This window comes from Asterias rubens, chromosome 1 (assembly GCF_902459465.1).
Source record: "Asterias rubens chromosome 1, eAstRub1.3, whole genome shotgun sequence".
NCBI classification, from domain to species: Eukaryota; Metazoa; Echinodermata; class Asteroidea; order Forcipulatida; family Asteriidae; genus Asterias; species Asterias rubens.
In genome coordinates, this window is record NC_047062.1 from 26,041,351 (window position 1) to 26,063,752 (window position 22,402).

At 37.1% G+C, this 22,402-nt stretch overlaps 2 protein-coding genes across 3 annotated transcripts; one reads left to right on the forward strand and one right to left on the reverse strand.

Annotated features, from left to right (window-relative positions):
• Positions 1 to 581: 581 nt before the first annotated feature.
• On the reverse strand, positions 582 to 22,398 carry LOC117287811 (scavenger receptor cysteine-rich domain-containing group B protein-like). Of its 2 annotated transcripts, XM_033768347.1 has the most exons (6): positions 22,365 to 22,398; positions 6,471 to 6,609; positions 4,476 to 4,784; positions 2,431 to 2,742; positions 1,512 to 1,560; positions 582 to 750 (listed from the first exon to the last, which is right to left on the reverse strand). In XM_033768347.1, exons 2-5 carry the CDS (start codon positions 6,529 to 6,531, stop codon positions 1,520 to 1,522), a joined length of 723 nt encoding a protein of 240 aa, XP_033624238.1. In that variant the 5' UTR covers positions 6,532 to 6,609; positions 22,365 to 22,398; the 3' UTR covers positions 582 to 750; positions 1,512 to 1,519. The 2 variants fall into 2 exon arrangements, with proteins under 2 accessions (XP_033624238.1, XP_033624228.1); XM_033768337.1 differs by lacking the exon at positions 22,365 to 22,398 and having other exon boundaries at positions 6,471 to 6,714.
• Positions 18,580 to 21,412, forward strand: LOC117290661 (uncharacterized PE-PGRS family protein PE_PGRS54-like). The gene is made up of 4 exons (XM_033772217.1): positions 18,580 to 18,873; positions 19,278 to 19,443; positions 20,262 to 20,573; positions 21,249 to 21,412. The coding sequence occupies exons 1-4, from the start codon at positions 18,730 to 18,732 to the stop codon at positions 21,410 to 21,412; spliced, it is 786 nt and encodes a 261-aa protein (XP_033628108.1). The 5' UTR covers positions 18,580 to 18,729.
• Positions 22,399 to 22,402: the final 4 nt, after the last annotated feature.

Genomic DNA, 22,402 nt, shown 5'->3' on the forward strand with positions numbered 1-22,402 from the left:
TTTAATGTTGACTGCCTTTTCTATTTCACTAGTAATGTCATTTAATACCATCATACTCATCTAGATCTAGTAAAACAGTTATGACCCATTCATCATTTTTATAATAGAGTAATAGTGCCCTCTGTAAGCAATTCGTGGTGGGCGGATCGCTGACATTTATTGGTCGTGGATACACAGAACAGGGACGTCTTGCACCAAGACTGCTCCCTGAATACGAGAACGGTATACTGTACGAAATGTCAAGACAACTAACTATTTTCAGAGCCAGCACTCCCCAGAAATTTTTTTACACATGATTGTATGTATCCACAAGTTGACTATTTTATATTTACTTCTTTTTCTAGGTATAATCTTAAGTTGCCTTATGATAAACGCTGCATTTTGCTTTGTAAACAAATTTTTGTCCTGTTCTTAAAATCTGCATACATTAATTATCATGATTAAACCTAATTTAAATACTTAAAATATAAATACATAAAACTTGTTTATTTTGTATGAAAATGTATTTGTTGTTGAAGTCCTCACAGTCACTTTTTGAATGTAAACCGTTTTACTTTACATTTTGAATCTTTTATCTGATTTTACTGAGTATATATTCACGGTTCACGTTTTGATTAATGATTGAAATCGAGTAACATTATTATTACATTGTATTCCTATTATTAATAATTGAGCCGTCCATGCACAGGTCCTTTAGTAAGTCTTCAGCCCACAGTTAGGGTTTGGCGCTCTATGCTCCATTCACGGTATCTATATAGAAAGAGAATAGATACGAGATTGTAATCATAATAGCATGCTACTGCAGGCTGCGTGGTACAAGAGGTTGATGTTAAACCAGTTTTGCTTTTTATAACAAGAATTTACAAGTGGTAGACAAAAATATATTCTAGCTTTTGATATAAAGCTTCATGTCCTTTTCAAACAAGCAATAGTGAGGTATTCCGTGCACGATGTGTGTGTTAAAACAAATGCCATTTGGGGGCATGTGTTTTACTGCCCCCACGTACTCCCCGCCTTTTTAAGACAAGAGTACAACAAAGATGGTTTAGAAATAATTTCATGTAGCCAAGAAAAATTCATAGAATTAGAAACAGCAACAGTAAACTAATTGACAGACGAGAAACCATTTTGAACACACACCAAGTCATTATAGTTGCGCTCAGTTAAGAAGTTCACATATTTATTTAGAATAGGCTATTTTTATCATCGAAACGGATTTGAAAGTTCCGATATGTTCTGGTTGTTTTCGACAATGTTTCTTTCCTGGCTCTTTTCACCAATAATTTTTATTGCACGGACCTTTTCGAATGCGAATGCGAAGCGAGTTTTGGCAACGCAATAATCGGTACGCGCTCATTTAAATTTTTGTTGCAAGGAAATTCGCTTCGCACGAAGCATTGGCAGGAAATATATTCAGGGCTTATATTCCTACATTATAATTACTATTTTAACAGATAGTTAAGAGCGGACCTTCGGATATTATTGATTTGTTACTCCTACATTATAATTACCTGAGCATCTACTGCAAGCCATCCTCAGAGTGGTAAATGTCTCGCCAACCTGGGATAAAAAAGAATATTCCCTTAAACATGATACATTTCAAATTCTTCACCTTTTAAACAAACTTTCAGTTTCCCTTGTGGTGTTTTTAATATCTAGTTAAAACTAGATGTTAAGAACCGAAGTATGTGTCCAAACAACCGAAATACAAATTTGGGTCCAATACAAAATACCAATTGCCAGTTCAGCCTGACTACAGAATTTAGTCAGGCCTCTAGGATCAATTAATACTGGCCCGGAGATTTTCTAGAATGTAGTTCAATCACTCACAGTAAGAGTGGAACGTCAAATTTGATTTCAATTTGCAATCTGAATCAATTGACTAGACTAGTTGTCTTTACGGATGATTTGAAGCTATATTGTGTGGATTATAGTAAATAATACAATTCGGACTGGGTTAGAATTTAGGGTAATGAAAATAGGAAATGTGCAGTAATGATAACCTACTAAATTAGAGATCTTATGAAATTTAAATCCCCGAGGACAAATTACGATAGTTGAGAATTGCTCAAGTATGATAAAGTGCGCCACCAAGAGTTTGCAAAGGAAATGTCAACTTTAAAGTGTAAAGTCCCCGGCCGTCATAAAATGGTTTCATCATTTCTTAATACATCTGATTTTCTTAGTACATGAACGTGAAACGATAAAGGGATATTTATATCTCAGAACCATTACGCAAATTCACACAAGCTTACTTTGGGCAGCGGAGACCGATAATCTTTGCTAGGGTTAATAAAAAGGTCGCGTTCTTCAATCACGTTGAAATTGAGTACACGTTTGTGGAGCTCCCTTTGAATACTTTAAAAATGTAAGCCTGGTATCGGCGGTTTGCAAATTTTATGAGTTTCCTTTTCATAAGACGATACGTACCTTTAGCACAGATTACTCCAGCAGTTTCTGTGTTTGTGCACTTGGGTTTATCCCAGCAATGCGATGGACAGTCGGTGATTTTGGCCTCGGAGCCGTCACAGATAACCCCATCCATAAGGTTAGGATTACTGCCTTGACCGAAGAAAGCACCCACCTCAGCATGCGTGGCACCAGAATAACCCAGCTGTCTGCAGGCGACCCCAGCATCAGTCAAGTCCCACTCATTGTCGCAGATGGCGCCCCATGTACCATCCACATTGATCTCCACTCTTCCACTTCCCCTGGCCGGTCCATCCACAAGCCTCACATCATCTGATTGTTTATAAAGATGAGAGTTGAACTCGCTATATTGTTGCCAAATCTAAAGAGTTTCAAGTGAGTGTCAATTTGACCCCTTGTTTTGAAATTGATTGCATCGTGACAATTATTTAGTGATTTAGAATTTATATTCGTGAGGCTTAATTTTGTTTTGAAAAGAAGAGGAGATAATAGGAATATTGTGTTGTTAAGGAAGAAAGTTGAAGGAATGAGGCTCACAAAACCATCTAACGATTTAAACGTTTATAAAATATGTGTTTTATGGGCAACTATTTTTATTTTCTCCAACCAAATATTTGAGAAGCCCAAGTTGCAATAATATCGAGACGGGATTTAGTATTATATTCGTGAGGCATAAAGGAAGACGTTGCCTTGGGTCGGTCGAATTGGTCTTTGAAAAGCGTTCTGTAACCGTTTGTTATAAAATGCATATAGGTAGAAAGATGTTGTAATAGTAGAATGCAATGATCTACACACAAAATAGGCCGCGAAATTGCGTGGTTTTCTTTTTACCTCGTCGAACAACACGGTCGGCCATTTATGGGAGTCACATTTTTGACTCCCAAAAATGGCCGACCGTGTTAGTTCGCGACGTAAAAGGAAAATCGTGCAATTTTTGAGTGATACTTGTGTAGATCATTATATTCTACTTGTAAAACATATTTCTAACCATAATTGCATATCATAAGAAACGGTTTCAAACGCTTTTTATAGACCAACTCGTCCGATCCAAGGCAACGTGTTCCTTTAATTTTGTTTTGAAAAGATAAGAGGAATATTGTGTATCTTCCTTATAAGACAGAAAGATGTAGGAATAAGGCTCAGAAAACCATCCGACGATTTAACGTTGTAGTGTTTTATTGGAAACAATGTTTTTCTCCAACCAAGTTTCTCTTTGAGAAATATAAGCGTCAACTCATCCGTCGCGTTATCAAATATTGCTATTATTGATATTTCTTAGGCTTCGATAAAGGTATTGATTTTATAAATGCAACATTAGCTTTTATTCTTGTTTAGTAAAACTATATTTGGGTGTGGTCCCTGGCTACACGGCAGTTAAAGGCAGTGGACACTATTGGTAATAACTCAAAATAATTATTGGCATAAAACCTTACTTGGTGACGAGTAATAACTTGGGAGAGGTTGATGGTATAAAACATTGTGAGAAACGGCTCCCTCTGAAGTGCCATAGTTTTAGAGAAAGACGTAATTTTCCACGAACTTGATTTCGAGACCTCAGATTTAGAACTTGAGGTCTTGAAATCAACCATCTCAACGCACACAACTTTGTGTGACAAGGGTGTTTTTTTCTTTCATTATTATCTCGCAAGTTCGATGACCGATTGAGCTCAAATTTTCACAGGTTTGTTATTTTATGCTTTTGTTGAGATACACCAACTGTGAAGGCTAGTCTTTGAAATGTACCAATAGTGTCCACTGCCTTTAACGTTTGTAAGGCTTCTGACTGGCACCCGAACAAAGCTATAAAACATAGGGCTAGATAGCTCAGTTGGTAGAGCGCCGGCACGTTAATCCAAAGGTCGTTGGTTCGAATCACACTCTAGTAAATTCTTTGTTCAACCCCAAAAATCATTTCGAAAATTTGTAACCGTTATTTTTTTTTGTCTGAGATAACTGAAGGTTTCCTTAAAAGCTTCAAGCCAGCAGTCCCATGACCATCGACTAACAGATAAAACACAATAACAAAAGCAACAAATATTTCTTACTTGGTTTGCAGATTACTCCAGCAGTGCTGGTGCATGGATTATTTTCCCTGCAAAGAAAAGAGCACCTGGAAAGATATGGCTCTGTCCCTTTACAAGCAACTCGATCCATTACAATAGGAAGTTCTGTCGCTCCATAAAATGATCCTTTCTTTGCCTCACTTGCCTCTAGGAAACCAAGCTGCCTGCATACAGTAGTCGCATCTTGTATGTCCCAGTTTGTATCACATACCGCACCCCAAGCACCGTCATGGTAAATCTCGACTCGACCTCCAAGTACGTCATCACCTCCAGCTAGCCGGATGATACCATCTTCAATTAAACAGTACAATGTTTGTATTAATACGCCTAGGAAAGTATTTTTTGCCCTTGTTGTCTTGTATGTCTGTCTGTGTGTTTGTGTGTCTGTCTGTCTGTATGTCTGTCGGTCATGCTGTCTGTCTGTCGGTCATGCTGTCTGTCGGGCTGGCGGTCGGTCTGACCGATCTGACATTACAATATTAGAGATTGAGTGGTGACATTTTTAGGTACACAATACCGCTTTACTAAACAAGCACGGGTTTTCTGTAAGCAGATTATCTGAATAAGAAAATAAATCAAAACTATGTTATTTGTTAAAGCTTTTTGGAAAGATAACAGGATTTTAGAACAAAATTACCTCATCGTGATGACGTAACAAAATTAACGTTCGTAAAATATTTATATAAACAAAAGCATTGATATGTAACCCAAAATCCCACTTTTGTCATTTGTTTGCACCGTTTTTAAACGACGATTGACACTTTTAACTGATCTAAATTAATCATAAATGAGTAGGGGAAGTACTGCGTCTAGAGCACTTAAGTACTTGTCTGTTTTTCATAAATGTTCTGTACAATGTTTAATATAATCTTACATCTGAGAAGAGTCATGCACAATTTGTATTCGAATTAGAGACTTTTGAATTTCATCAAGTGGGGCTTGTTCTGAATAAGCAGAATACTTTGTTTTGGTATAAATTATTTTTCTGGCCAGTGAAAATATATACAAGGTCGGCCCAATGTGTATAGGGGTTGCGAACAAGCTTTTAACGTGGGGTCCAGTGGAGTGGGTGGCATAGAAAAGCTCTCCTTGCTATAATATTTACATAACTTTTTATGAAACTTAGACATGGTTCACATCCCGTATTAGGCTGTTTGATTTTGTCATAAAACCCAGTGAGGATTCTCTGTTTGTGTTTCTATAAATCGTACATGTTTTGATATCAACATGTACTAGAAAATAACTTCAGCTATTAACATTCATTCTGTAGATTCATTCACAATGACCCACTGTCATCCGAGTGTTAAGACACTTGTGATTATCAGCTTTTTACTTTTTCAATAATATGATAATTATATCCATCAATACTTCATCGATGTAATTATTAGACTCGTTGAGATACGGCGGCCACTTCAGGAGTGCAATGTTTGGTTTGAGCGTAGACAAACACATTTACCGAAACCAAAAAGTGTCTCAATGTGTCCACTAAACATCAAATAGACTTATTGATGTCTCGGTTTACCTTGTTTACCATAAGGGAGAGGACAAACGTTGCTAAGCCATAAATGTGACAATGGGAGACTTATTCAACTGCCATTGAGAGCACTATAACAATTTGATATACATAAAAATTCGGCGATAATGTAATTTGACTCCCTCGGTCGTTCCCCCAATTCTCCATTTCTTAGACAGTTCTTTGCTTTGTATTTTCCCATTGCAAAGTTAATTTGATGTCTGTACACAATTAGACCTGGTTTTTATTTTGTAATACGAATTTAATTTGTTGAGACAATAAAGTTCCAGTTGAAATGTCAAAAAGATTTCTTCTTTTTTGGTTTTTATTAGTTTCTTTACATTATTCCCTTCTCCCCTTATGCTTTGTTGTCTGCTCCTCAAATACAAACAAATTCATATTTGAATAACTATTTCACTCAGTTACGTTTGCTTAAAACATAATTCTGAAAGTTTGAACGTCACCTCGGCATCCAAGAACTTCAAAGGTAAAATGAGGAACAGAACTAATCCAAGTGAGTGTCATTATTCGAAGGAATCTGGTCCTCAATATCTCAGGAAGGGTGACAGTTACTCGTTCACCACCATTCACATTCCCGTTAAACTAAAACAGAAATCAAAGAGAAATAACTTGAGGCTCTTCTTGTGAGCAGCATAGTCATTAAATTTAATTCATATTATTCCGATCTAAGGATAATTGATGACTCTTGTGGGAACTTACAAAGCTCTTTTCACAGGAAAAATCCCGGGAACTTTTGGTCGATCTTTTCACACTACAAAAAAAAAAAACTCCCGGGAATTTCCCGGGTAATAACTTATGCCCGGGAAATAAATAACCCTGCTCAGGGGTAGGGTTAAGGAATTTAACCCCGGAAATAGTAATCCCATGAGTTACCATTAGTTGGATAGTGACACCGGTTGGGTGGCGCTGGGGTCAAAAACTCCCGGAATTTTCCAGGGAGTTTATGTTCCGGGAAATGGTTTTGTAGTGTGAAAAGGTCTGAAGTGTGACTTTTGACCTGTATACAGCTGAGGCTGCAATAATCGACTGTAAATACATTGGGATTTTCATTCAAACATGGTTCTAAATAACATGTTGGATTAAAGGCAAGAATTATATTTGGTTTTTGAAACCGTTCGATAAATTTCATCCTGTATTATATGACTGTATGATGGAAAATAACCCGGCGGACTCCCCTTCGGACTCGGACTCTAACTTAACACACGAGGGACTCGACTTAAACATTGTCGTAAGGTTCAAAATGTTAATGCGCAAAAATGGGCCGGGTGTATTTAGCGATACTTGGGAAAATAAGAAAATTGCTAACTCGTATTTTCGGTCAAACTTGAACCATTGAGCCTCATAGTTTTATCATACAAGCGGGCACATAGTGAGCATTGGACATGACTTGGATAAGTGGTTTGATGCATGTTACTTAGGGTATTTGAAATTTTTGCCAGCTAAGAAGATTGGTTTGAAATAGTTTGATTTAGAAGTTATAGTTGTAAATTTTGTATTTTTAGATCAACACCATAATGCGTTTGTTCGTATTTGTCATGGAATATAGGTTTTTTTCGGCGACGTTACTTTAATTAGTCGCCGATACCGCGATACGAATTACGGAGAAGAGATATCAGTATAAAACTAGATATAGTGTTTGTACAAACAAACACTAGGTGTTCGGCTATTGTTGGGTCAGTGTTTGAATAAATGAAACAAGTATTGTTAATAGCTCGTCAAATTACAAAGAAATCAAAACCAAACAGTTTTCTCGATGTGTAATAATTTATAGAAAAAGCATCAAAAAGTTTACATTTCAACCTAAAAGCCTTTAAATACTGCCTTTTCAAAGCATTTTACAGGCTCTTCCAGTTTAAAAAGGTCAAAAAGTCAAGAAAAGGTCACCAACACACCCATTTTTGTGGAATACGTGAGGCCCTTTCATATGATGTATAGATTGTCAAAATAGCTTTTGTGGTTGAGGAAACGTGAACTGATGAATAATGGCGACTGGAGAAGAGACTAACTAACCGGAAGGGAAATGTTTGTTGAAAACGCCTTGAAAACAGACTACGTACGTAAAGCCCTTTCATATGATGTAGATTGTCAAAATAGCTTTTGTGGTTGAGGGCATAGGAACTTATGCATGATGACGACTGGAGAAGAGACTAACTGGAAGGGAAATGTTTGTTGAAAACGCCTTGAAAACAGACTACGTACGTAAAGCCCTTTCATATGATGTATAGATTGTCAAAATAGCTTTTGTGGTTGAGGACATAGGAACTTATGCATAATGACGACTGGAGAAGAGACTAACTAACCGAATAGGAAATGTTTGTTGAAAACATCTGAAAACAGACTACGTACGTAAAGCCCTTTCATATGATGTATAGATTGTCAAAATAGCTTTTGTGGTTGAGGACATAGGAACTTATGCATAATGACGACTGGAGAAGAGACTAACTAACCGAATAGGAAATGTTTGTTGAAAACATCTGAAAACAGACTACGTACGTAAAGCCCTTTCATATGATGTATAGATTGTCAAAATAGCTTGTGTGGTTGAGGACATAGGAACTTATGCATAATGACGACTGGAGAAGAGACTAACTAACCGAAAGGGAAATGTTTGTTGAAAACACCTTGAAAACAGACTACGTACGTAAAGCCCTTTCATATGATGTATAGATTGTCAAAATAGCTTGTGTGGTTGAGGATATGGGAGCTTATGCATAATGACGACTGGAGAAGAACCTAACTAGGAGGAAAATCTTTGTTGAAAACGCCTTGAAAACAGACTACGTACGTAAAGCCCTTTCATATGATGTATAGATTGTCAAAATAGCTTTTGTGGTTGAGGACATAGGAACTTATGCATAATGACGACTGGAGAAGAGACTAACTAACCGAACAGGAAATGATTGTTGAAAACATCTGAAAACAGACTACGTACGTAAAGCCCTTTCATATGATGTATAGATTGTCAAAATAGCTTGTGTGGTTGAGGACATAGGAACTTATGCATAATGACGACTGGAGAAGAGACTAACTAACCGAAAAGGAAATGTTTGTTGAAAACACCTTGAAAACAGACTACGTACGTAAAGCCCTTTCATATGATGTATAGATTGTCAAAATAGCTTGTGTGGTTGAGGATATGGGAGCTTATGCATAATGACGACTGGAGAAGAAAATAACTAGGAGGAAAATCTTTGTTGAAAACGCCTTGAAAACAGACTAAAGCGAAGCTATTTATAGGAGAAAAAAAAATTAAATACAAAAATAAATCGTACAAATTTTGGTCGCCAAGTGGTCTCCCATCCAAATACTGACTGGGCTCGATTTTGCTTAACTTTAGTGACAGGTGTTATCAACGCAGTATGGTACGCAGCCTAAAACGATCAACACGTGGTGCAGAGCGTGACCATGCTCATCAATGCACCGCATACTTACACGTGGTGACCGCAATGCACCGCATGCTTACACGTGGTGACAAAGTACATGTACATGTAATTGTAAAATCTTTACGCGCAATCAATGGGGGAATTTTGTAGTGCTTTATACGTGAATTTTAGATTTTTCAACATCGATTTTGAACCAGAAGACAAGATCAAAATGGGGTCATGTCTGTGAGGTGTTTACGGAGTTTTTAATGCCCTTTCCGATGATGTATTGATTGTCAAAATCCGTCATGCAGATCAAAAGTTATGATTTTTTAAAATAATACCGCATACTTACACGTGGTGACCGCAATGCACCGCATGCTTACACGTGGTGACAAAGTACATGTACATGTAATTGTAAAATCTTTACGCGCAATCAATGGGGGAATTTTGTAGTCTTTATACATGAATTTTGAAATTTTCAACTTCTCTTTTGAGCCAGAAGACAAAATCAAAATGGGGTCATGTCTGTGAGGCGTTTACGGAGTTTTTAATGCCCTTTCAGATGATGTATTGATTGTAAAAATCCCTCATGTAGATCAAAAGTTATGATTTTTTGAAATAATAAACTTTGAGTTAGTGTATCTCGTCAACTGATGACGTCATCGTGACGTAACAACTTTTGCATCATCTACTGGTTATTGTCTACCTGTGTGCAAAGTTTCAACTTAATGCAAGCTTCGCATCTATGTTTTTTCTTGCGGACAATCGACAGCGAGAAGAATGAGAAAAACCAAAAAAAAACTAGATATAGTGTTTGTACAAACAAACACTAGGTGTTCGGCTATTGTTGGGTCAATGTTTGAATAAATGAAACAAGTATTGTTAATATTGTCAAATTACAAAGAAATCAAAACCAAACAGTTTTCTCGATGTGTAATAATTTATAGAAAAAGCATCAAAAGTGTACATTTCAACCTAAAAGCCTTTAAATACTGCCTTTTCAAAGCATTTTACAGGCTCTTCCAGTTTAAAAAGGTCAAAAAGTCAAGAAAAGGTCACCAACACACCCATTTTTGTGGAATACGTGAGGCCCTTTCATATGATGTATAGATTGTCAAAATAGCTTTTGTGGTTGAGGACATAGGAACTTATGCATAATGACGACTGGAGAAGAGACTAACTAACCGAATAGGAAATGTTTGTTGAAAACATCTGAAAACAGACTACGTACGTAAAGCCCTTTCATATGATGTATAGATTGTCAAAATAGCTTGTGTGGTTGAGGATATAGGAACTTACGCATAATGACGACTGGAGAAGAGACTAACTAACCAAAAAAAGGAAATGTTTGTAGAAAACACCTTGAAAACAGACTACGTACGTAAAGCCCTTTCATATGATGTATAGATTGTCAAAATAGCTTGTGTGGTTGAGGATATGAGAGCTTATGCATAACGACGACTGGAGAAGAGACTAACTAGGAGGAAAATCTTTGTTGAAAACGCCTTGAAAACAGACTAAAGCGAAGCTATTTATAGGAGAAAAAAAAATTAAAAATTAATACAAAAATAAATCGTACAAATTTTGGTCGCCAAGTGGTCTCCCATCCAAATACTGACTGGGCTCGATTTTGCTTAACTTTAGTGACAGGTGTTATCAACGCAGTATGGTACGCAGACTAAAACGATCAACACGTGGTGCAGAGCGTGACCATGCTCCTCAATGCACCGCATACTTACACGTGGTGACCGCAATGCACCGCATGCTTACACGTGGTGACAAAGTACATGTACATGTAATTGTAAAATCTTTACGCGCAATCAATGGGGGAATTTTGTAGTGCTTTATACGTGAATTTTAGATTTTTCAACATCGATTTTGAACCAGAAGACAAGATCAAAATGGGGTCATGTCTGTGAGGTGTTTACGGAGTTTTTAATGCCTTTTCCGATGATGTATTGATTGTCAAAATCCGTCATGCAGATCAAAAGTTATGATTTTTTGAAATAATACCGCATACTTACACGTGGTGACCGCAATGCACCGCGTGCTTACACGTGGTGACAAAGTACATGTACATGTAATTGTAAAATCTTTACGCGCAATCAATGGGGGAATTTTGTAGTCTTTATACAGTGTACATGAATTTTGAAATTTTCAACCTCGATTTTGAACCGGAAGACAAGATCAAAATGGGGTCATGTCTGTGAGGTGTTTACGGAGTTTTTAATGCCCTTTCCGATGATGTATTGATTGTAAAAATCCTTCATGCAGATCAAAAGTTATGATTTTTTGAAATAATAAACTTTGAATGAGTGTATCTCGTCAACTGATGACGTCATCGTGACGTAAGAACTTTTGCATCATCTACTGGTTATTGTCTACCTGTGTGCAAAGTTTCAACGTAATGCAAGCTTCGCATCTATTTTTTTTCTTGCGGACAATCGACAGCGAGAAGAATGAGAAAAACCAAAAAAAAACTAGATATAGTGTTTGTACAAACAAACACTAGGTGTTCGGCTATTGTTGGGTCAATGTTTGAATAAATGAAACAAGTATTGTTAATATTGTCAAATTACAAAGAAATCAAAACCAAACAGTTTTCTCGATGTGTAATAATTTATAGAAAAAGCATCAAAAGTGTACATTTCAACCTAAAAGCCTTTAAATACTGCCTTTTCAAAGCATTTTACAGGCTCTTCCAGTTTAAAAAGGTCAAAAAGTCAAGAAAAGGTCACCAACACACCCATTTTTGTGGAATACGTGAGGCCCTTTCATATGATGTATAGATTGTCAAAATAGCTTTTGTGGTTGAGGACATAGGAACTTATGCATAATGACGACTGGAGAAGAGACTAACTAACCGAATAGGAAATGTTTGTTGAAAACATCTGAAAACAGACTACGTACGTAAAGCCCTTTCATATGATGTATAGATTGTCAAAATAGCTTGTGTGGTTGAGGATATAGGAACTTACGCATAATGACGACTGGAGAAGAGACTAACTAACCAAAAAAAGGAAATGTTTGTAGAAAACACCTTGAAAACAGACTACGTACGTAAAGCCCTTTCATATGATGTATAGATTGTCAAAATAGCTTGTGTGGTTGAGGATATGAGAGCTTATGCATAACGACGACTGGAGAAGAGACTAACTAGGAGGAAAATCTTTGTTGAAAACGCCTTGAAAACAGACTAAAGCGAAGCTATTTATAGGAGAAAAAAAATTAAAAATTAATACAAAAATAAATCGTACAAATTTTGGTCGCCAAGTGGTCTCCCATCCAAATACTGACTGGGCTCGATTTTGCTTAACTTTAGTGACAGGTGTTATCAACGCAGTATGGTACGCAGACTAAAACGATCAACACGTGGTGCAGAGCGTGACCATGCTCCTCAATGCACCGCATACTTACACGTGGTGACCGCAATGCACCGCATGCTTACACGTGGTGACAAAGTACATGTACATGTAAGTGTAAAATCTTTACGCGCAATCAATGGGGGAATTTTGTAGTGCTTTATACGTGAATTTTAGATTTTTCAACATCGATTTTGAACCAGAAGACAAGATCAAAATGGGGTCATGTCTGTGAGGTGTTTACGGAGTTTTTAATGCCCTTTCCGATGATGTATTGATTGTCAAAATCCGTCATGCAGATCAAAAGTTATGATTTTTTGAAATAATACCGCATACTTACACGTGGTGACCGCAATGCACCGCGTGCTTACACGTGGTGACAAAGTACATGTACATGTAATTGTAAAATCTTTACGCGCAATCAATGGGGGAATTTTGTAGTCTTTATACAGTGTACATGAATTTTGAAATTTTCAACCTCGATTTTGAACCGGAAGACAAGATCAAAATGGGGTCATGTCTGTGAGGTGTTTACGGAGTTTTTAATGCCCTTTCCGATGATGTATTGATTGTAAAAATCCTTCATGCAGATCAAAAGTTATGATTTTTTGAAATAATAAACTTTGAATGAGTGTATCTCGTCAACTGATGACGTCATCGTGACGTAAGAACTTTTGCATCATCTACTGGTTATTGTCTACCTGTGTGCAAAGTTTCAACTTAATGCAAGCTTCGCATCTATGCTTTTTCTTGCGGACAATCGACAGCGAGAAGAATAAGAAAAACCAAAAAAAAAAAAAAACTAGATATAGTGTTTGTACAAACAAACACTAGGTGTTCGGCTATTGTTGGGTCAGTGTTTGAATAAATGAAACAAGTATTGTTAATATTGTCAAATTACAAAGAAATCAAAACCAAACAGTTTTCTCGATGTGTAATAATTTTTAGAAAAAGCATCAAAAGTGTACATTTCAACCTAAAAGCCTTTAAATACTGCCTTTTCAAAGCATTTTACAGGCTCTTCCAGTTTAAAAAGGTCAAAAAGTCAAGAAAAGGTCACCAACACACCCATTTTTGTGGAATACGTGAGGCCCTTTCATATGATGTATAGATTGTCAAAATAGCTTTTGTGGTTGAGGACATAGGAACTTATGCATAATGACGACTGGAGAAGAGACTAACTAACCGAATAGGAAATGTTTGTTGAAAACATCTGAAAACAGACTACGTACGTAAAGCCCTTTCATATGATGTATAGATTGTCAAAATAGCTTGTGTGGTTGAGGATATAGGAACTTACGCATAATGACGACTGGAGAAGAGACTAACTAACCAAAAAAAGGAAATGTTTGTAGAAAACACCTTGAAAACAGACTACGTACGTAAAGCCCTTTCATATGATGTATAGATTGTCAAAATAGCTTGTGTGGTTGAGGATATGAGAGCTTATGCATAACGACGACTGGAGAAGAGACTAACTAGGAGGAAAATCTTTGTTGAAAACGCCTTGAAAACAGACTAAAGCGAAGCTATTTATAGGAGAAAAAAAAATTAAAAATTAATACAAAAATAAATCGTACAAATTTTGGTCGCCAAGTGGTCTCCCATCCAAATACTGACTGGGCTCGATTTTGCTTAACTTTAGTGACAGGTGTTATCAACGCAGTATGGTACGCAGACTAAAACGATCAACACGTGGTGCAGAGCGTGACCATGCTCCTCAATGCACCGCATACTTACACGTGGTGACTGCAATGCACCGCATGCTTACACGTGGTGACAAAGTACATGTACATGTAATTGTAAAATCTTTACGCGCAATCAATGGGGGAATTTTGTAGTGCTTTATACGTGAATTTTAGATTTTTCAACATCGATTTTGAACCAAAAGACAAGATCAAAATGGGGTCATGTCTGTGAGGTGTTTACGGAGTTTTTAATGCCCTTTCCGATGATGTATTGATTGTCAAAATCCGTCATGCAGATCAAAAGTTATGATTTTTTGAAATAATACCGCATACTTACACGTGGTGACCGCAATGCACCGCATGCTTACACGTGGTGACAAAGTACATGTACATGTAATTGTAAAATCTTTACGCGCAATCAATGGGGGAATTTTGTAGTCTTTATACATGAATTTTGAAATTTTCAACTTCTCTTTTGAGCCGGAAGACAAAATCAAAATGGGGTCATGTCTGTGAAGCGTTTACGGAGTTTTTAATGCCCTTTCAGATGATGTATTGATTGTAAAAATCCCTCATGTAGATCAAAAGTTATGATTTTTTGAAATAATAAACTTTGAGTTAGTGTATCTCGTCAACTGATGACGTCATCGTGACGTAACAACTTTTGCATCATCTACTGGTTATTGTCTACCTGTGTGCAAAGTTTCAACTTAATGCAAGCTTCGCATCTATGCTTTTTCTTGCGGACAATCGACAGCGAGAAGAATAAGAAAAACCAAAAAAAAACTAGATATAGTGTTTGTACGAACAAACACTAGGTGTTCGGCTATTGTTGGGTCAGTGTTTGAATAAATGAAACAAGTATTGTTAATATTGTCAAATTACAAAGAAATCAAAACCAAACAGTTTTCTCGATGTGTAATAATTTATAGAAAAAGCATCAAAAGTGTACATTTCAACCTAAAAGCCTTTAAATACTGCCTTTTCAAAGCATTTTACAGGCTCTTCCAGTTTAAAAAAGGCAAAAAGTCAAGAAAAGGTCACCAACACACCCATTTTTGTGGAATACGTGAGGCCCTTTCATATGATGTATAGATTGTCAAAATAGCTTTTGTGGTTGAGGAAACGTGAACTGATGAATAATGGCGACTGGAGAAGAGCCTAACTAACCAGAAGGGAAATGTTTGTTGAAAACGCCTTGAAAACAGACTACGTACGTAAAGCTCTTTCATATGATGTATAGATTGTCAAAATAGCTTTTGTGGTTGAGGACATAGGAACTTATGCATAATCACGACTGAAGAAGAGACTAACTAACCGAATAGGAAATGTTTGTTGAAAACATCTGAAAACAGACTACGTACGTAAAGCCCTTTCATATGATGTATAGATTGTCAAAATAGCTTGTGTGGTTGAGGATATAGGAACTTATGCATAATGACGACTGGAGAAGAGACTAACTAACCGAAAGGGAAATGTTTGTTGAAAACACCTTGAAAACAGACTACGTACGTAAAGCCCTTTCATATGATGTATAGATTGTCAAAATAGCTTGTGTGGTTGAGGATATGGGAGCTTATGCATAATGACGACTGGAGAAGAGCCTAACTAGGAGGAAAATCTTTGTTGAAAACGCCTTGAAAACAGACTACGTACGTAAAGCCCTTTCATATGATGTATAGATTGTCAAAATAGCATTTGTGGTTGAGGACATAGGAACTTATGCATAATGACGACTGGAGAAGAGACTAACTAACCGAAAAGGAAATGTTTGTTGAAAACACCTTGAAAACAGACTACGTACGTAAAGCCCTTTCATATGATGTATAGATTGTCAAAATAGCTTGTGTGGTTGAGGATATGGGAGCTTATGCATAATTACGACTGGAGAAGAGACTAACTAGGAGGAAAATCTTTGTTGAAAACGCCTTGAAAACAGACTAAAGCGAAGCTATTTATAGGAGAAAAAAAATTAAATACAAAAATAAATCGTACAAATTTTGGTCGCCAAGTGGTCTCCCATCCAAATACTGACTGGGCTCGATTTTGCTTAACTTTAGTGACAGGTGTTATCAACGCAGTATGGTACGTAGACTAAAACGATCAACACGTGGTGCAGAGCGTGACTATGCTCATCAATGCACCGCATACTTACACGTGGTGACCGCAATGCACCGCATGCTTACACGTGGTGACAAAGTACATGTACATGTAATTGTAAAATCTTTACGCGCAATCAATGGGGGAATTTTGTAGTGCTTTATACGTGAATTTTAGATTTTTCAACATCGATTTTGAACCAGAAGACAAGATCAAAATGGGGTCATGTCTGTGAGGTGTTTACGGAGTTTTTAATGCCCTTTCCGATGATGTATTGATTGTCAAAATCCGTCATGCAGATCAAAAGTTATGATTTTTTGAAATAATACCGCATACTTACACGTGGTGACCGCAATGCACCGCATGCTTACACGTGGTGACAAAGTACATGTACATGTAATTGTAAAATCTTTACGCGCAATCAATGGGGGAATTTTGCAGTCTTTATACAGTGTACATGAATTTTGAAATTTTCAACCTCGATTTTGAACCGGAAGACAAGATCAAAATGGGGTCATGTCTGTGAGGTGTTTACGGAGTTTTTAATGCCCTTTCCGATGATGTATTGATTGTAAAAATCCTTCATGCAGATCAAAAGTTATGATTTTTTGAAATAATAAACTTTGAATTAGTGTATCTCATCAACTGATGACGTCATCGTGACGTAAGAACTTTTGTATCATCTACTGGTTATTGTCTACCCGTGTGCAAAGTTTCAACTTAATGCAAGCTTCGCATCTATGCTTTTTCTTGCGGACAATCGACAGCGAGAAGAATAAGAAAAACCAAAAAAAAAAAAAAAAAAACCGAACAAAATCAATGAGTTGTTCGGGCTGTTGCCCGAACACCTAAAAAAAAAAAAAAAAAAAAACACCGAACAAAATCAATGAGTTGTTCGGGCTGTTGCCCGAACACCTAAAAAACCGAACAAAATCAATGAGTTGTTCGGGCTGTTGCCCGAACACCTAACAAAAAAAAAAAAAACCGAACAAAATCAATGAGTTGTTCGGGCTGATGCCCGAACACCTAAAAAAAAAAAAAAAAAACCGAACAAAATCAATGAGTTGTTCGGGCTGTTGCCCGAACACCTAAAAAAAAAAAAAAAAAAACGAACAAAATCAATGAGTTGTTCGGGCTTTTGCCCGAACACCTAAAAAAAAAAAAAAAAAAAAAACCGAACAAAATCAATGAGTTGTTCGGGCTGTTGCCCGAACACCTAAAAAAAAAAAAAACGAACAAAATCAATGAGTTGTTCGGGCTGTTGCCCGAACACCTAAAAAACCGAACAAAATCAATGAGTTGTTCGGGCTGTTGCCCGAACACCTAAAAAAAAAAAAAAACGAACAAAATCAATGAGTTGTTCGGGCTGTTGCCCGAACACCTAAAAAAAAAAACCGAACAAAATCAATGAGTTGTTCGGGCTGTTGCCCGAACACCTAAAAAAAAAAAAAAACGAACAAAAACAATGAGTTGTTCGGGCTGTTGCCCGAACACCTAAAAAAAACCGAACAAAATCAATGAGTTGTTCGGGCTGTTGCCCGAACACCTAAAAAGAAAAACCGAACAAAATCAATGAGTTGTTCGGGCTGTTGCCCGAACACCTAAAAAAAAAAAACCGAACAAAATCAATGAGTTGTTCGGGCTGTTGCCCGAACACCTAAAAAAAAACGAACAAAATCAATGAGTTGTTCGGGCTGTTGCCCGAACACCTAAAAAAAAAAAAAAAACCGAACAAAATCAATGAGTTGTTCGGGCTGTTGCCCGAACACCTAATGAAAGATACAGAAATTTAAACAAACAATATTGCGTGTGCACCGTCGTGTTGAAACCATGGAGCATTGTCAGGTGACGTGAACCCGGGAATTCCCTACAAAGATTATTTTCGGTAAACGCGCATCTGTCGAGCGCAATCTGTGTTAGTTGACGTTTTTTGAAATTTACGCACGGTAATTTTATTACATGCAAACGCGAATACAAATCGCGCGCGCCCGCGCAAAATCAAAACAATATTGGCATTTTCGAAGATTGCGCCAATAGCTGGCGGGCGCAGCCATAAATAAGTTCATGCATTTAACGCAAACGTTATCGCATTTTAGCATGGGATGACACGTACGCTTAACTCCAGCAGGCAAATGTCATATTATTATTGACCACTGTGAAACATAAGGTACCTGAGTTAAGATCATCATGTGGTGGGTAGAGAAACTTGAATCTGCAAACAAGCTCATACTTTTTCAAAATAACCGTCCAGTCCGAAATGAACATGATGTTTTAATTTTCATCGTGGCTGTCAGTGCATTGCAAGAGGATGAAACTGGAAGAACTATAACGGTAGGTAAATACTATAGTATTATTTTTACTAGCCCCATAAATCGGTCCAATCCATGCCACAAGGCTACGGAGTGGATTGGACCGATTTATGCACAAGGCTACGGGACCGATTTATGGGGCTAGGTATAATACATGAACCTCAAAACATTTCTTTAATTTTAAATAAATGATGGTCTTTGACTTCTGGGCCTTTGTGCATGTTCCGAGTTTATCTTTTGCACCACAATGTATATTGATGTTTGTGCAATAAAAAGAATAACGACTTCAGGCTACACTCAATTCTGTCCAAATCAAATTAGTAAATGTTCAAAGTTGTCTAGTTGCGATAACGTAACCCTCCTACCTATAGCGAGGGTTACGTTATCGCAACTAAAAGTTGTCCTGCTAATCATCTGTCTCCTCAGGTCAGTTTTGAAAACGGGTCGAGCCTACAGCTATCCCTGGATGATTTCAGTCAAAGAGACACCAGTTTGAAGGCAGATTTGAAGGCAATAAACTTTGTCAAGCAGTTTGCTAAGGAGTTTTCGGGCCAGTTACCAGCAGAAGAACAACCTAAAACTAAAAAAAGCGGTAAGCTTTTAAGTTTTATCCTATATCCAATTTCATTTGATAAAATTTCATTGTCACAACCAATGAATATTATGCCATATTCTGCATGAAACCTGTTTTTTTTTCTCAAATGTACTGAGGATCAAACTGTTTGATTGAGTATATCCCTGGTAATTTCTTGTCTGAACTGAAGAACTAAAGAAGGCTTGGACTTGAAACCTAATTTTGGTTCAACAATTCACAAGCTTTAAAACCTGATTATGGTTAGACCAGGTACTGAGATTTTAAACCTGCTTAGTTATCTTTTAATTCTAAGTAAAACTTTCATCGTATACAACATGTAACCCTTTAGTGATCAAAAAGAAACATTGTACATTCCAGGGCCTTTTTGGCAGGCATGATAGTACTACACTTATCATTATGTAAATTTGTTAATTTCATCTTCAATTCAAAAATTAGTTATAAAAGTAACGGCTGAATAGGTTTTAAAGATGTGCCCTTTTCTTCATATCAAACTTTGCTAAAAATTAAACAGCACACTTTCCATGAACGAAGATAATTTATAAGATTTGTTGTTTTCATGAGTTTTTGGGATGCGAGGTGGCAGCAGACTTACCAGGTATATCTATTGTTCTTTGTAATGTGAGCATTCTCAGATATGCGTAAACAATGAAAATTTACCTGGTAGGTCTGCTCTGCTGCCACCTAGTGCCCCAGAGTATCCCCCATCCCTGAGTTGTGTACAAATTGTACCTGCACTCGCAGAGTCCAGGCTCTGTGGCTGTTTTGTGTGATGCCTATTACATGGTTGTAGTGGTTGTATTATTTTTATATTTTAGGCTATGGTGTGCGACATGTTGTAGCAGGGTGTGTTGTCGGAGTAGGTGCTGTTGCTGCAGCTCCATTTGTACTCACTGCTGTAGGATTTACATCAGGTGGAATAGCAGCAGGATCCATTGCATCAGGCATGATGTCTTCTGCAGCAATTGCAAATGGTGGCGCTGTTGCAGCAGGAAGTGGAGTGGCTGTTCTGCAGTCAGTTGGAGCTGCAGGGTTAGGAGCTGCAGGTACTGCTGCAGTTGGTGGTGCTGGTGCAGCAGCTGGGGCTGGTGCTTCTGGTGTAGCAGGTTTCTTTCAGAATTACTTTAGAGGTAGGGTCATAGATTGGTTTTTGTCTGTCGAATCCATGTGATTGAGTACGCAATACAAATTTTGACGTTACAAATTCGCAGCGAATAATTCCCAACAGTTGAACTGTGTTCAACTCCTGCAAAACATTCGCTGGAAAATAGCCATGTGACGTCAAAATTTGTATTGTTTTCACATTTGCAGGAAGACATCCACATGAAAACATACTGATTAAAAATATTCAAGGCAGAGGACACTGTTGGTAATTACTCAAAATAATTTTTAGCATAAAACATACTTGGTAACAAGCAATGGAGAGCTGTTGATAGTATAAAACATTGTGAGAAACGGCTCCCTCTGAAGTATCATAGTTTTTGAGAAAGAAGTAATTTTCCACGAATTTGACTTCAAGACCTCAGATTTAGGTTTTGAAGTCTCAGAATCAAGCATCTGGAAGCACACAACTAGTGTGACAAGGGTGTTTTTTCTTTCATTATTATCGCGCAACATCGACGACCAATTGAGCTCAAACTTTCACAGGTTTGTTATTTTATGCATAGTTGAGAATACACCAAGTGAGAAGAATGGTCTTCGACAATTACTAACCTGTATACCGCAGTTGAAACTAATTAACAGTGAGTTTTTAATATTTCTCCATAATTTCTCTCACAGATCCATTTCTTATTCTTTTCTTCTAGGACGTGGAGACTCTACAACCGAGAACAAGACCTCCAATACAACACAGGAGGATGATGATTATGATAATAATGGTGATGGGGAAGATGGGGATGGGTGGGTATTGGGGGAGGGGGGAGAGGGTATGGGGGGTTATGGTTATGATTGGGATGATGATAATGATTAGATAAAGATTGGATGGGGGGGGGGGGCGCTGATTGAGATGATAATGATGATAATAATTGGCACCTGTAAATGGGTTGATCTTATAGTTATAAAATTACCCTAACCCTAACCCGCAGATTGTATCTAAAAGTACATCGATCAGTTGTTATTTATGTGCACGACAACAAAATTAAGGACATTAGACTAAGTATCCCTCAATTGCATTAAAGACAATTGTTGGCAATAACCTTTGTCCGAACGAAAAACCTATCCAGTCAAAAGATTCAACGAGTACTACATTTAATCTTTCAGAGGTTTATTTTACAATAAGGTCTCACATCAAAATCAATTGAATTGTGAGGTAGTGATGTATAACAACCGAAACAGTCACCTTTTGGTTGGCAGCTCTCCCTTCCTGCCTTGCATGTTAATATAGCCACAGTACAATGGAGGCTAAATAAAGATCTTTAATTCAATAGCAATTAGGCCTATTTTAAAACCCACCGGCTTTATGAAGAGTATTTTATCATTTTTTATTTGTTTAAGTTGTGCAAATGCGAGGTCCTACACGGGAAGTGACTTTAATTAAACGGTATGTGTTTCATGTAATGATATTAGATGACAGAGTTCCAATTGAGTACTGCTTATTGTACACTATCATGATTGTATCTTGACAAGGTCCACACTGATGAAAAATCAGCAGAATTTTTCTGTCTGTGATTTGATGTAAGTGTAATACTAATAGAGAAAATTATCATTATATCTGCAGTCAGCAAACAAGCTTGAGTAATAGGTATAATTTGACCCTCAATCTTATTATTTTGTTGTTTGCTGTTATTGAAAATAATAAAATAAGCCACTTTTCTGTTAATAGTCATATAACGTGTTATAATTTTTGTTGAGAAAAATAAAAAGAAAAATGAAAAAGGTTATTTGAAGTCAAGTTATTATAAATAATAAACATGTCTCCTTACCTTTAGTCACTTTGTGTCTTAGTATGGCGTGAAGTGTT

Excerpts from the sequence above, each read along its gene's own strand:
- LOC117287811 (XM_033768347.1), bottom strand. The coding sequence starts at position 6,531 with ATGACACTCACTTGGATTAGTTCTGTTCCTCATTTTACCTTTGAAGTT. Across the intron at positions 2,743-4,475 it reads TGGAGTAATCTGCAAACCAA|ATGATGTGAGGCTTGTGGAT; the intron begins GTAAGAAATATT and ends ATAAACAATCAG. Across the intron at positions 1,561-2,430 it reads TGGAGTAATCTGTGCTAAAG|GTTGGCGAGACATTTACCAC; the intron begins GTACGTATCGTC and ends TTTTTATCCCAG.
- LOC117290661 (XM_033772217.1), top strand. The coding sequence starts at position 18,730 with ATGTGGTGGGTAGAGAAACTTGAATCTGCAAACAAGCTCATACTTTTT. Across the intron at positions 18,874-19,277 it reads AAACTGGAAGAACTATAACG|GTCAGTTTTGAAAACGGGTC; the intron begins GTAGGTAAATAC and ends CTGTCTCCTCAG. Across the intron at positions 19,444-20,261 it reads ACCTAAAACTAAAAAAAGCG|GCTATGGTGTGCGACATGTT; the intron begins GTAAGCTTTTAA and ends TTTATATTTTAG.